General features: G+C 30.0%; 2 protein-coding genes across 5 annotated transcripts; both read right to left on the bottom strand.

Moving 5' to 3' along the window:
* Window positions 1-8,098: 8,098 nt before the first annotated feature.
* LOC120272648 (cytochrome b5) lies at window positions 8,099-10,286 on the bottom strand. 4 transcript variants are annotated; one of them, XM_039279520.1, is made up of 4 exons: window positions 10,179-10,286; window positions 10,011-10,099; window positions 8,617-8,683; window positions 8,099-8,536 (listed from the first exon to the last, which is right to left on the bottom strand). In XM_039279520.1, the coding sequence occupies exons 2-4, from the start codon at window positions 10,095-10,097 to the stop codon at window positions 8,286-8,288; spliced, it is 405 nt and encodes a 134-aa protein (XP_039135454.1). In that variant the 5' UTR covers window positions 10,098-10,099; window positions 10,179-10,286; the 3' UTR covers window positions 8,099-8,285. The 4 variants fall into 4 exon arrangements, with proteins under 4 accessions (XP_039135454.1, XP_039135455.1, XP_039135456.1 ...); XM_039279521.1 differs by having other exon boundaries at window positions 10,183-10,286; XM_039279522.1 differs by having other exon boundaries at window positions 10,011-10,103; window positions 10,183-10,273.
* Window positions 10,287-11,703: 1,417 nt separating this feature from the next.
* LOC120272436 (protein TILLER ANGLE CONTROL 1-like) lies at window positions 11,704-13,368 on the bottom strand. The gene is made up of 6 exons (XM_039279260.1): window positions 13,252-13,368; window positions 13,076-13,151; window positions 12,875-12,955; window positions 12,288-12,764; window positions 12,063-12,176; window positions 11,704-11,985 (listed from the first exon to the last, which is right to left on the bottom strand). The coding sequence occupies exons 1-6, from the start codon at window positions 13,261-13,263 to the stop codon at window positions 11,981-11,983; spliced, it is 765 nt and encodes a 254-aa protein (XP_039135194.1). The 5' UTR covers window positions 13,264-13,368; the 3' UTR covers window positions 11,704-11,980.
* Between the last annotated feature and the right edge of the window lie 1,279 nt (window positions 13,369-14,647).

The raw sequence follows: 14,647 nt of genomic DNA, 5'->3' as shown, positions 1-14,647 counted from the left end.
TTGTAACTAGGCCGGGACCGGCAGTAGTGGCAGTTGCATTATCGCCCAAGTAAAGAGTTGAAGTGGTGTTCTTTTCTGTGTATGAAACCAAACAATAAGAGTACTTTTTGCGGATGGAAGAGTTCCAACTGCCACACTAGTGACACACCTCCAGCTCTAAGGCCAATTATCCCATATACATTCTTCTGGAATAACCCCTCGCTGTCGGTAGAGCAGCCGAAAGCAATACCGGAGATGGTGGAAGAGTGATCTGAAGAGAAAGTGAACGTGTCCCTGCCAAGTTTGCCAAGAGTTACAGAATTTTCGGTGTATATTTCCAGGTACTCTCATTGGTTGACGTCGTTGTAGATCTCGGAGGCGCTTGCATGGCAGATGTGGATGATTGGCCAGGATCGAAGATAGGATCTGCTTGATTGTAGCAGTGACAACATTGCTAGCATTGGGTCCATATCATGGCATAGTCGGTGTCGGTTATGCCCATGATCTTGACTGGTGGTGTGCCGATCTCTAACTCGTTTAGGTAGTCGGCATTGTTGGGGATCACTTTTGAGTGTACATTAATGTTGTTGCTGCTGATAATAGTGAAGAAGCAATGCTAGCATATACACTCCCATGACCACCACCGCAGCCGCTGTAACTGCTATAGCCATTAGAACTATCAATAGATTCAGTACTATAACTAGTGCCGGAGATGATGGATGAGATGTAATGAGCACGAGACATAAAACGGTCAATCATAGCCCATATTCGATCTTCGGAGGTGGCAGATGGTTGGTAATGTGGGGAAAGAGATAAGTGATCTCTATGTATGAGTTTCATTCTAAACCCCAACCCCTCTTCAGTTCAAAGCTTGCATTGCATGCAATTAGAAACCAATAAACATACAAGAAATTAATAAAGAAGTAAGAAAATAAGAAGCAGCCATGGCTTGGCTGGAGTACACACTTGTAGTAGGATTATATTGGCTATTGGCTCTTATCTATACTGATGAATGAATAAATGAATGATGATATTTATGATTGATTTTTTAAATGAAGAGAAGCTAGTAGAACTTGTTAGTTCCGCTGGTGTGGTTTGTGAATGTTAGTGCAATTGCATTATAATTGGCATGATTTGACACCAAGTCAAAATAACATGACAACCTTTGTGATGTGGCATAATTGATGACATGGCAAGACACGGTGACATGGCAAGGAGTCTTGGCTTGGAGGTAAATATCTTGAAGATCTTGGTGAAGTTATTTTTGGAATGCGTTACAACTTCAAGACAAGATCATATCAAGACCATATTTAGGAAGATTTGATTGGAGACTAAATATGGATGGAGCTTAATTGAAGAAATATTTATTAATGGTATGAATAAAGGCTATTGAAGGTATGATTTGAAAAAACCTTCATAAGTATGATTGAAGACTATTAAGTGTATGATTGAAGACATGCTTATTGTTGGCATGATTGGGTTGATTAATTGAAAATCTTTTTTGGGAAGGTTTGAAGGCCAAACTTGGGTGAATTGAAGATCAAGTTTGGTAAGTTTCATGAAAACGCATAAAAACGTGCACCCCTTGCAAGGGGACTGCGTGGTGAGGAACTGAGGAGGTAGGGTAGTTGCCGGTAGTCAGGATCGAGAGATCTGGCTACATCGACTCGGACTAAGCATGACCAGGAGGTTGGTGGGTCTTGAGGTCATTTGGAACGTAACCAGAACTTAGTCAAGTCAGCAGTCAGGGTCATGTTGCAATTCATGTTACAATAGGAGTTGCACCAGCTAATTTTAGAAGGTTTTAAAATTAGTAGCTGCGGAGATTCTAAAAGAGGTATGGACTATATTTGCGACGTTGAGACGTCTATATAAGCTACCTTGCTCTGAGATTGGGTATAACTCTTCAGGAGAAGAGTGAGTGTGCACTAGACAATCTAGGGAGGGTAGTGATCTTTATTTGTGACCGTGAGTGACAAGTGTTTGTACTAAATTATTTTCACATTTTTAGTGGATTGTTGATCTTTGAACTTGGCCTCCCAGATGTAGGCGAGTGGAAGCCGAACTGGATTACCAATCATGTGTCTTCTTTTTGTTTGGTTTGTGTGAGTTTTCTATGAGTGTTTGAGTGTTCTCTAAACCACAAACCACATCGGCGGAACTAACAGTGGGTTTAGAGAACACTCAAACGCTTATAGAAATTTCACACGAACCAAACAAAAAGAAGACACACAAGATTGATAACCTAATTAGGCGTCAACTCGCCTACGTCTGGGGGGCCAAGCTAGGAGATAAACAATCCACTAAAAGAGGTGAAAATACATGAGTACAAACACTTTGTCACTCACTCTCACAAATAAAAATAAAGATCACTACTATCTCTAGATTGTCTAGTACCCACACACTCCCCTCCTGAAGTGTCGCACCTAATCTTAGAGCTAGATAGCTTATATAGATGCCTCAACGGCCCAAAAATAACCCATAGCTATTTTGAATCTCCGTGGCTACTAACTTTATAACCTTCCAAAATTAGCTGTTGCAACTCCTGTTGTAATACAACTTGCAACATGGCCCTGACTGCTGACTTGACTGAGTTCTGGTTCCGTTGCGAAGCGACCTCAAGACCCATCAACCTCCCGGTCATGCTTAGTCCGAGTTAATGCAATCAGATCTTCAGATCTCGACTACCGGCAGCTAGCATAAGTATTTCTTCAATTAAGCTCCATCTATATTTAGTCTGCAATCAAATCTCTCTAAATATGATCTTGATATGATCTTGCCTTCAAGTTGTAACACATACTGAAAATAGCTCCACCAAGATCTCCTTGCAATGTCACCATGCTTCTAATGTCATCATTTATGTCACGTCACAAAAGTTGCCACGTCAGCCAGACTTGATGTCAAATTCTGCCAATTAAAGTGCCTTTGCACGAACTAATTAACAAGCTAGAGATTATCATTTGACTCTATTATTGTTTATTGAGATCTTAATGAATCTGTCTCCCCCATCTTAGTGAGTTGTTGAGGTCACGGTTAGACTTGAAATGCATGGAAAGAAATTAAATGGATTTTCTTAATTATTAAAATTTGTATGTTAAGCTCGTGTTCATTTTACTTATTTTATTTCTTATGTTTAATGAATTTTATTGGTTTTTTTCTTTGTTTATTAATGTAGCCTTGTTATATTAACGTTAATTCATAGATTTATTGATAGATAAATTGTATGCTTTTCTTCCTTGTAAAGGAATCAGTGGATAAATTATATATAGTAGAACATTTCATTTTCATCTTTGGTGTGCATAATTTATTTAATTGAATATCTTTGCCTTTTACTATATATATATATATATATATTATAAGAGCCTAAAATAAAAAAAAACTTATTATATATATTTTTATTCCTAAATATTTATTGGTGTTCAGCATGATATACGCATGATAATTTATATCTATCAAACAAATGCAAATTTGTATGTGTAATGTCAAGGCTTATAAATTTGAAATTTTAAAAAAAAAAAAATAAACAAGTTTCATTGAATCTACATCCAAGGGTAAACATAATTTATTTAGATAAACATTTTAATTTTTATTTAGCATTAAGATAAGATTAGGAGATATTTAATTGTTGCATGTTCAGTTATTTTTTATTTGATTGAATAAATCATGAATTTAGTTAGCTATTGGGATTTGATTGGTTAATTACTTTATTAAGCATTTTAAGGATTTTCTATCCTGTGTTTGATTTGCTATTTTTTCAATGAAAAGTTTTTCCATCAAAGATTTTCTAATTAAATGGGTATTTGATTGCAAAAATTTTTTATTGAAAATTTTTCCATACAGCTGGTCACATGACCACTTTTTTTCTCAAATTTGTGGAAAAGTTTTCCTCTTCTAACCCAAAGAAAACTTTTCCATAGAAAACTAAGGGGTTATTTAAAAAAAATAAATTGAGGGGCTATTCTAGATTTTCTAGCCATAAAATAATGTTAATCAAACAACTATTTTTTTTCCATAAATTTTTTTTTCCAACCATTTTACATGTTGTAATCAAATACAGAATTTACAAATAACTTGAAAAAAAAATCCAAATAAATTCAAACAGATCCTCTGGTTTAGTCCATAGGATTCTGTAATTTTTTTTTAATAAAATGCATAATATACTAATTTATTAAAAAAGAGAAATTCAAAACATTTGGAACCCTTTTTGTGTGGATGGATATATATAATTTATTAGAGGTGACATATTATTGAGAGAGCCTTTTGAAAAATTTTGTATGCTTGTGTGTGTGTGTTTATATATAGTTTTTCCATAGGAAAATATATTAATAACAAAGTGAATTCCTATATGCCTAATGAATATATGGAGTATGGAAAAAAGTTTAAATAAATTTTAAAAAGTAATTTAAGTTCATATTCATTATTAGCTAACTTTGCAACTTGATGTTCAAAATACCTTTATTCTAATTCACTTAATCAACTAACAACTTAACCTAATTTATTTCTTTATTTATTTACCATTAAACTATAGGTCACTCTTAAAAATAAATAAATAAATTTACAGAATTAAAAAGCAAGATTTAATGAATTTTTTTAATCAATTTCGGTGATAACGTATATTGAGAGTGAAAATGTTAGAATAATTGGAACTTTTGGAGGAATCTCAAGAGCACTTAACAAAGAAGAACAAAAAATGCTCATTTTAAATTTTAGGCGTGAAACACTCTCCTAAGAGAGAATTAACCCTTTATTTTGTGTGTCAAAAGTGAATACTAAGCTTTTAGGATACAAAGAATCTCTATGCTATGTTGCACACAAAACAAAGTAAGTCTTAGAGAATGAAGAATTATTTGTTGTTGCACTTAGAGAGAAATCTTCCAAATATTCTATTATTTATATATTTTTCATGCAACACTTACGTGTTCTTATTTAAAATTCAGATTTTGAAGTTCTAACTACCCCTTAAAATATGAAAAACTACAATATAACTATTTAACTCTTTTTATTACACAAAAGGGCGTCTTTTAATTATATATAATTTTTTTATTAGTCAAAATGTCAAAATGGTCCCTCTATTTTGTGTTTTTCACCATTTTAGTTCCTCTAATATAAAATCCGTCTTTTTGGCCCTCGTATTTTCACATTTTTGTCTTTTTGATCCATCTAATTGATAGATCTACCCTTTTGGTCCTTCCAACTAATGAATTAGAGGGACCAAAAAAGATGAAAATGTGTAAATACGAGAACTAAAAAGGCGGATTTTACAAAGACAAAAATGTGCAAATACGAGGACCAAAAGAGTGGATTTTATATTATAAAGACTAAAAAGGTGAAAAACACAAAATAAAAGGACTATTTTGATATTTACACCTTTTTTTATTACACAAAAAGATGCAACATAACTACTTTTTTAACTTCCTATTTACATGAAATGGTGTTTATTAACACTATAACCGGTAACCACCATATCACATGAAAAGATGTCATATTAAAAATTTATAATATTAAAATTATTATAACAGAAAATACTAAACCATCATTTGAAAAATTCTTGATAATGCCCAACTCAAACTCTAAGCTCATCATTGTACCTCCATTAAAGAAACATAAATACTTGGGTGAGGAGGGCAGGTGAGAAGGACAATGATTTAAAACTCTGCATTTAAAAAATTTATTATATTGATTATTTGATTCATTGCCAAGTTGTTTATAATTTATAGTTTCTCCATTACTCAGAAAATAATGACCAATTAATAAAACAAAATCATCAAAGGCAAAATTTATTTATTTCTAAGAAATAGATAAATTACCTAAAATATATTAAAAAGAATTATCAGGTATAAAGTAACTGACGGTCAAAACAGATTTAGTAAAAATAATAATCTAATAATATATTTTAACTGTTAAAATTAATTAATAATTTAAATTTTATTAAAAATTGTATTATTTCCTAAAATTACACCCAGGTTCCTTAATTTCTCTGACATGCCAAACATCTCTTCTTTCTTTTTCTTTATTTAAAAATATAAAAAATTCAGTTCCCTTAATATTTAAATCTCATGGATTAATAGTAGTGATAATATTAATGGTAATCAAAGGCGGCAAGGTAACTAGAGACTTAAAACAGAATTTTAAAATAAACCCTCTAATTAATTTAATACATATTAAAATTTATTTTAATAAATACGTGTTTGTCTTTTTTTACTAAATTCATGATGAAGATATAGCAAAACTCATAAAAGTAAAAATATAACAATATAAAAATTACGAAAACTCTTATTTACAATAAAAAAAATAAATATTATATTAATTTCATATAAATAAATGCATGAGAAAAGTTTGTTAAAAAAGATATGAGATTGATTAAGTATCAAAATAAAAATATTTAATATCTTACTATGTTATTTTAAATTTTAAAAGTTAAATAAGATTATATAACATTAGCTAAATATTAAATTAATTTTTTTGTATTAGGATAATTATTGGGAGTCCTTAAAAATTTTAAGTTTTTAAAATTATTATTAAAAAAAATCTAAAGATAAGGCTTTAAAAAATATTGGAGCCTAAAACAATTGCTTTATTGGCCATACCCTTAAGTAGGCCTTGATGGTAATGTATGATTATTAGCCTTAAAAAATTACTAAAGAACTTGATAATAATAATAATTAAAATTCCCTACTTTACTACTATATATGATGATCCTATTAGAATGATAATATATTATTATTGCGAACCAAATAAGCATATATAGTATTCTAATTATGACTTTATGCCAGTAAAGTTTTAATTTTTTCCAATATTTTAACTTACAAGTATGCTTCATATCGATTAGTAAATTTATAATATTGATTGATTTATCGAAAACAAAAAACACTTTTCAGATAATATTGAAAAAATATTTCTACTATTTAAAAAATAAAAATATTTATTTAAAATATAAATATAATTAAATATAATTTAATGTCTCATAGTTTTAATAAAAAATACAATAAAACGTGATTTATTTATATTTATTGAAGTAAATTAAATATATATAAAGTAGATTTGAAGAAAAAAAATTTAATGTTTTTATAAATTTTTTATTACTTCAGTACATAATTTCTTATTTAATAATATAAGTTCTTTTTCCATTGAATAGTTGCTATTTTTTTCTTAAATTTTAAGCAACGATAAAACCAAGCTCTTCACTACAACATTCAATTGTGTCATCAAACACTTTTTTTAATAAAAAAGTAAAATACACCAAACATGGTTTTTTTAAAGCAATGCTAAAACCAAGCTCTATAATCTATTTTAATGTTTGATTAATTGGTTCTCATTCTAATCAAAAGGTGTATAAATCTATTTCATGGATTCCAGGCCTTAATCCACTCCCCCTATTCCTCTGCCAAAACAGAACTAGCTAGTGGCTATGTGTACATATATATATATATACATATAGAGAACCCACCATCTAGGGACGTCTCTAGATTTCAAATCTAGGGATGTCCATAGTAGCCATCGGATGAAAATCTGACGGCTCTTATCATTATGAACAGTAGAAACCGCGTTCTACAGTGTCGTACAGTGATCATGAACAGTAAAAAGGTGTACAATGTTTATATAATCAATCAACCATCGGATGATGATCCAACGACTTAGATTTAAAAACATCCCTAGATAATGTTTTCCCATATATATATATATATATATATATGACATAACAAACTACTGGAGTAAATATCTTGAGTGCTTATTGGATAATGGTTAATTTACACTATAAGTATCAAACTTCAATTTATATCATTTCGGTTGAGAGAAATTTGATGACGATATTTCCAAAATTATCTTGTCACAACAATTTATAGGTGTCATCCGTTGACGCATACATGCCACATTATCAATGATGTCAGCACCCCCACTTTATTATGTATACTAGGATATCATTGATTTGTATAAATAAATGGTCACATTAACATCATTGTTGATGTGATCCCAATAAAACCATGAAGTTAGATAATTGAAGTTTGATGCTCAAAGTGAAAATTGAACATACTACAATACCCACTCGAAGCATTTACCCCAAACTACTAAAGAGAGAATAATATTTATCATATGAACTACCGTAATGCCCTCAAGCATATGCTGAATAATTTAAGCTTTGTTGCAACACAATACCAAAGAAAAATAAGAGTTTCAAGAGATAAGTCATTTATAGCATCTTAACAAAGCATAACAACGAAGTAATACCAACTGTTCTACAAACCAAACATTGTTGGTTCACAGATATGATTTTCGACTTTCTTAGCTTTTTAAAGAACAAAATGCAGCTACTCTACCTTAGTAAAGTGCCGAACCGCAAAGGCCAAGCCTAAAATCATGATCGGCACAAGGAATTGCAATATCTTGATCACAAACTCAGAGGTCTTATCGGGGTTGTATGCCGCTTGTTGTGGTGGAACGTAGGCGCGCTTCTTTGGAACTGTAGCTGCGTCGATTTCACCAATGTAGTACTTGTGCATCATGTCCCTCGCGGAGTCACTGTGGCCTACATCCTCGAAGTCATTGGTTGCATCCTTTCCTGCAAAATAATAACATTCAGAACTTTAAGTAATGTGAAAATAATCATGCATGTAAATTAAAAGCCAGTAAGTATTTTACCGGTGGCTGCAAGCAAAACCTCATCACCGCCAGGATGATCATCCATGAAAGGAGTAACATCATACACCTGAACAAGATAATTGCATGCAATCAAAATGATTAAATCCATAAGACATATATATATCCATATCAATGACTTATCTTAACGATAAGGTCTTTCCTTATGGTCTTTAAAACAAAAACAATATTAATTAGTTTAAAATTAGCGCCCCCTATCTGTGGCATTAATTATACATATTTTTCCACAGCATACACGGATAAACATTATCATCCACTTTAAGCTTGATAACCATTGCTTGATTTCTTAAACTCCAACCATGGAATTCTTTTAAATCATAAGCTCATTTTAAGAGGATAATTTCTAATTTAATCAACTTGCATCTACTAACTCCTTCATGCTACCATCATCAGACTGCATTTAAACGGACGTAATCTATACAAACAATATCTTGATAAAAAAGCCATGCTAAAAAATCACAAATGTAACTTCAGGTTTGGAAGAAAACCAGCACATTGAAACAAAAGTGAACATTGTATGTTTTTATACTGCACAATGTTTACCAGATAAAAAGAAAATGAAGTATTGGAAGCACAGGAAAAGAATGGAACATTAAAAAACCATCAAGTTTAATCAAAGACCAAAGAACTTCAAAAGCCACTTTATTCTAATGAACAACTAACTTGAACAATTTTGGATGACAAAGATGAGGAGAATTGGATTCTCCAAACCAAGTCATCAATACTCTCAGATAAAGCTGATTATATACTCCTCTTTCTTTTCATATTTCATTCTTTTAATCTTCACATCCAATAATTTTACCTTGTTTGCACTTCTTCTCAAAAGGAAATTATAACACTTATAAATCTCAATTTATCATAATAAGCTTCTCAAAGACCAATATTTAAAACTAGAACAGAACACACACACACACACACACACAAATTGAGCAGATTAACAAAGTAAAGTAACATTGAACAACAAAAATAAGAAATACTCTCAATGAAACAACGGAAGATATAGAGATGGACTCAGGAAAGAGCAGAACAACAAAATCAATATTATATTGGGACCAAAAAAAAAAAACAATCTACTAAACAACAGAACAACAGATGAAATCAAACCAATAAGAAAGCAAATCCAACCCTCAAGATCCATGCCAAATCAACTTTTTCACAAACAAATACATAAAAACGTAACTGAGGAGACAAAAATCAGAACAACAAAACAACTGCAACACAGAACAAACTTCAATAATCAAGAATCAAACAAGAAGACACACAAAGCCAACCAAATCAAAAGCAAAACAGTAAATCCCACACCCCCAAGATCCAGATCAAAACTCCCCCCCACAAAAGACAACAACTTTTTCACATATAAAGGTTAAAGGAAGGACCTTTCCGGAGATGATGAGCCAGCAATCTTTGGTCTGGTTGTGCTTGGAAACCTCATCAAAGTGAAAGATTTTCTTCTCGCTGGCCATCCCTGTCTTTCAATCATCCAAAACATCAATCTCAGATCACAAAATCACCATGAAATTAGGGTTAAACAGCAAGAAATTTACCTACTTTTGGGAAGAGAACGCTCCGCCACCGAGTTTGGGGCTTCTCTCAAAGATGGCACTTTTCACAAGATGAGATCTATTGTTATGTTTGACTGCCATGCCTTATTTATTCACCAATATACCCCTCTTTTTTTTAAAAAAATAAAAAAAAATAAAAATTATACCCTTTAAGTACCCCAAAAGTACAAAATATATATATATATATATATATTTTCAATATTTATAATTTTTAATAAACAAATTTATTATCAACCTCAAATTTCTATCTATTTACATACATATTTATTTATTTATTTATTTATAAAATGTGAAAGTCTTTATTGTGACATATAGCTTTGGAAATCGTTGAGAATCTCATCCATTGTAAGAAGATGGATGAGAGGACCAAATACTAAATAACATAAATTATAAATAATAAAAAAAAAATATTTTGACTAATAAAAGAAATGATGAGTTATTTATTTATATTTTTGATTTTTTTAAAATAATTTGAGTTGCAAGAGGAATGAAATACCAAATATTTCTGATTGCAGCAGTATTAATTATATATATATATATTTTGAAAATTAAAGATAAAATAGTATTGAGATTATCAACAAATATTCAATTTTTTTTAAAAATGTATTGTTAAATAAAGTATTTAATATTATTTTAACTGACATTTTCAAAGATAATAATGACTAATAATAATAATAATAATAATAATAATAATAATATTACCCCACCAACCCCTTACCTAACCAAAGTTAGAAAAGTGAATTGGTCAAGGGTGGGTGGCTCCCACAAATATGATGAAACAAGTAAAAGTAGTTATTTATTTTATATGACTAGCCATTTAATTTATTAATGGGCCTATGATCAGCCCGAAAGCCCGGCCTAAAACAACTTATTTAGTTCGGGTTTGCCATTTTTTTATTTTAACTTTAATTTATGGGAATTTAATTATTTATAATAAAAATTAATGATTGGTTAAATAAAAAAAAACATTTCTATGAGTTTGTGGCTCTCATTTTATTTATTTATTTATTTTTATTATTAAATTTGGTCAAATTAGAATTTCTAGATCAACCTTACTTTTCAATATGCTTTCCTAAAAATGGCTAATTTTCAATGACAAAAGTGACTTTTGATTTTTAAATGACGACATGAAACTTTTTTGCATGTGCCTTACATGAAACTTTTAATTTTCAACGAAAAAAATGAATAATTTTTTTATTTCAAAATAAATTAAAAAAAATAACTTTCATAGATATCCTTGTAAAAATTAGGTTTTTCAAAGGTCCAAACTGAACCAAGGCCATAGCTAATTATAGAATATATATATATATACATATAAATATATATTGAAATTTTAGATAAATAAATAAAAGCCAACAAATCATACATATAATATAGCTTTTTAGATCATAATAAAATTTTTTTTAAAAAAAATGTAATTATAAAAAATGTTAATTTTGTGAGCTCAATGGATATATTACACTAAATTAATATTGATGTTAACATGCATTGTGATTCAAACTCAATCTAAGCACCAAATTTGGTTGAATCCTTCACAGAAATTTACAAATAAATAACTGAAATTTCAGAATAATAACATCCATATAAAACAAACCAGAACTACTACACAAACACAAAATATATAAAATAAAAATAAATAAATAAAAAATACCATAAAAATTTGACCATTGACTAAACCATGAAATTGAAGAGAAACCATTCCAACATATTACATCATGGGAGATATTTATTTCCCAAACTTGTTCCTTCCTCTCCACATAAATAATTAGTTCAATCTCTCTTGCTTATCCTGCTCATTAAAAATAAACAAACATATTTATATTATTTTATCAACATAATTAATATTATTTAGAAGAAAAAAATTACCTAAAGTATTCATTGACCTTTCCTCAACAAGACTAATCTTTTCCATCTCTTTCATTGCTCCACCAACCCCCATCTCAGGGTGCACTTTCTTCTTCAAAACCTTAGTAATAAGCTAAAAAATAACAAATAATAAAATTAATATTTATATATCTCTGATATATGTCAAAAAAAAAAACTCTAAATTATATTTTATTATTTTATATATTTATGTGAAAATTATACCTTTTTGAACTTGTTTAGTTGAGCTAGTAGTAGTATTGATCTTCTGCATTGGTTTCTCTTTTCTCTTTTCATGTTCAACCTTCTTATTATGCTTCCATTTGCTTGCTATGCACTTAGTTTTCGCCGACTTTTCCTTCGAATTAAGTGATCCTTTCTCTACACGAAGATCATCGGCTGCAGCAAAGAGATCGGCAAGCGTAATTCTCTTACTCTCCTTCTTCTCCTTATCCTCTTTCAACAATGGCTCGGTTATGTGTTCTTTGTGAGAATTTTGGTCATTATTATTCTTCAACTCAAATATCACCACCATTTCAGCATTCCTTTTCTTCTCATTCTCCTTCAATTTTGTTGCATGTTTAGTTGCAACAATTGGAAGCACTAACTCTTTAACTTCTTGTTCTTGTTCTTGATCTTGTTTATCTTTTTTATTGTATTCAAATTGAGTGAAAGAATTATAGTTACTATCAATGCCCAGTGTGCCTGTTAAAAATAGAGAATATTAACTATTATAATATATATATATATAATATAATATGGACACATAAAATTAAAGTAATGACATTTTAATGTATCTGAAATTTAATACATACCAATAGCGAGGATTCCATCAAGAACATTGCTAAGTAACACAGCTTCATCAGCTTCACTCTCTTTCACATCATTCAGAACATCTGAATTCCATTAATAATAAAAATTATATATATATACACACACACACATGAAATCATGATCAAGAAGTAATTTAGAAAATTAATTTATAGATAATAAAACAAGAATAAAGGATGAGGAACCTGGTTGTTGCTTTTGAGGAACTCTAGAGTAAACAACATTAGGGTGAAGAAGCTTCCTATGCATCCAATTGAATAACTAGATATGAAACCATAAAAAAAAAACTAAGTTAGAGAGCATTGGAATATCACATGAATGAATAATTAATAGATATATATATATATATATATATGATCACCTTCATGGTCATGAGGAATTGGATCAATTCTAGTCTTCTTGTTGTTGTTAATTTGATGTATAAGAGAGTGAGAGTGCAGAGGTTTTATAGAGAAAGAACCAGGAAGGTGGCCCCTTACATTAGTTGGCAATGCTTTGAATGGATTGGGAAAATGGGCCATAATATGCATAAAAAGGTTTCTTTCCATTCAAATGGATTCTCAATTATAGTTAATCAACATGATCTTATTTACTTAATTACTTGAATAATAGAAGTTCATGTTTATATATATATATAAACAGTACTTATTCATAGACATTAATTTTAGTCTTGTCAACTCTTTATAATTATAAAAGAATAGCTAGAGATAGAGATCTTCATGACTCTAAGGTTAGTGTTGATTGTGCCTATGAACTTTAGAATCATTGATATGATTTCATCTGATTATATTATATGCATATTAAACTAAAATTTACAAACATTGATTTAAAAAAAAAAAAAATTTGAAGTTATGTGATAGAATTAAGTAATCAAATATTTACTTGTTATACTTTATTTTTCACAGATGAAAATGAGTTGATAAAAACAAAATATACCAATAAAAAAAATAATTTCTAAAAGTCTAAGATTGTATATAGTTTTATTATTTACTTTCTTATTTTTCACAGATTAATTAGTGCTAAAGATAAGAATTAAAATTAGGATTAAAGTTGGGGTTAGGGTTACGGTTAGGGTTTAGTGTGGAGGGGAAAGAGAAACAGACCTGGCAGATAAAGGAGAAGTGATGAGGGGCAAGAATATAAGAGGAGGAGAGGAATGCATGCATGAAAAGTTAAAGGGTGGCCATGCATGCATGGAAAAATAAATTAAGAGTTGAAGCACATATGTGTTGTAGTGGAGAGTGAGCATGCAATGGAGTGAGTGTGGCACATGAATAAATTATATAAAAAGTGTGGTCCTTGATCATCATGTTCTCAAACTGATCTTCCGGTCCAACCAGAGAACATCATCTTCAACGTGTCATGCACTCAAAGTTCTCATATATCATTCCATGACTTTTTTTTTTTTTCAAATTAACAAGGTAAATATGCACGCGCGCACATATATATAGAATCGGTAATCTAGGAACGCCCCTAGATTTTAAATCTCGAAAATTTATGAACGTCCACAGTAGTCGTCAGATGATAATTCAATGATTTTAATCATCATAAATAGTACTGAAAACATGTTCTATTGTATAGTATCATAAACAGTAAAAGATGTACAATACTTATATAAACAATCAACAATTAGATAATGATATAACAATTTTGAATCAAACATTCCTATAAAACAGTAATCTAAAGACTTACCTAAATTATTTTTTGCTTTATATATATAATCAAACGAGTATACATAGAAGTAATGATAGACTGAT

The sequence above is a fragment of the Dioscorea cayenensis genome, chromosome 11, assembly GCF_009730915.1.
Source record: "Dioscorea cayenensis subsp. rotundata cultivar TDr96_F1 chromosome 11, TDr96_F1_v2_PseudoChromosome.rev07_lg8_w22 25.fasta, whole genome shotgun sequence".
Taxonomy (NCBI): Eukaryota; Viridiplantae; Streptophyta; class Magnoliopsida; order Dioscoreales; family Dioscoreaceae; genus Dioscorea; species Dioscorea cayenensis.
Note: the sequence above shows the minus strand (reverse complement) of the source record. Positions and strands in the feature narration are given on the sequence as shown.

Coding starts and splice junctions, on each gene's coding strand:
- LOC120272648 (XM_039279520.1), bottom strand. CDS start 10,097: ATGGCCAGCGAGAAGAAAATCTTTCACTTTGATGAGGTTTCCAAGCAC. Junction 8,684..10,010: donor GGCTCATCATCTCCGGAAAG/GTCCTTCCTTTA, acceptor TATCTTGTTCAG/GTGTATGATGTTACTCCTTT. Junction 8,537..8,616: donor GGTTTTGCTTGCAGCCACCG/GTAAAATACTTA, acceptor ATTATTTTGCAG/GAAAGGATGCAACCAATGAC.
- LOC120272436 (XM_039279260.1), bottom strand. Junction 12,956..13,075: donor TCCTCAAAAGCAACAACCAG/GTTCCTCATCCT, acceptor AATGGAATTCAG/ATGTTCTGAATGATGTGAAA. Junction 12,177..12,287: donor CTCAACTAAACAAGTTCAAA/AAGGTATAATTT, acceptor TTGTTATTTTTT/AGCTTATTACTAAGGTTTTG.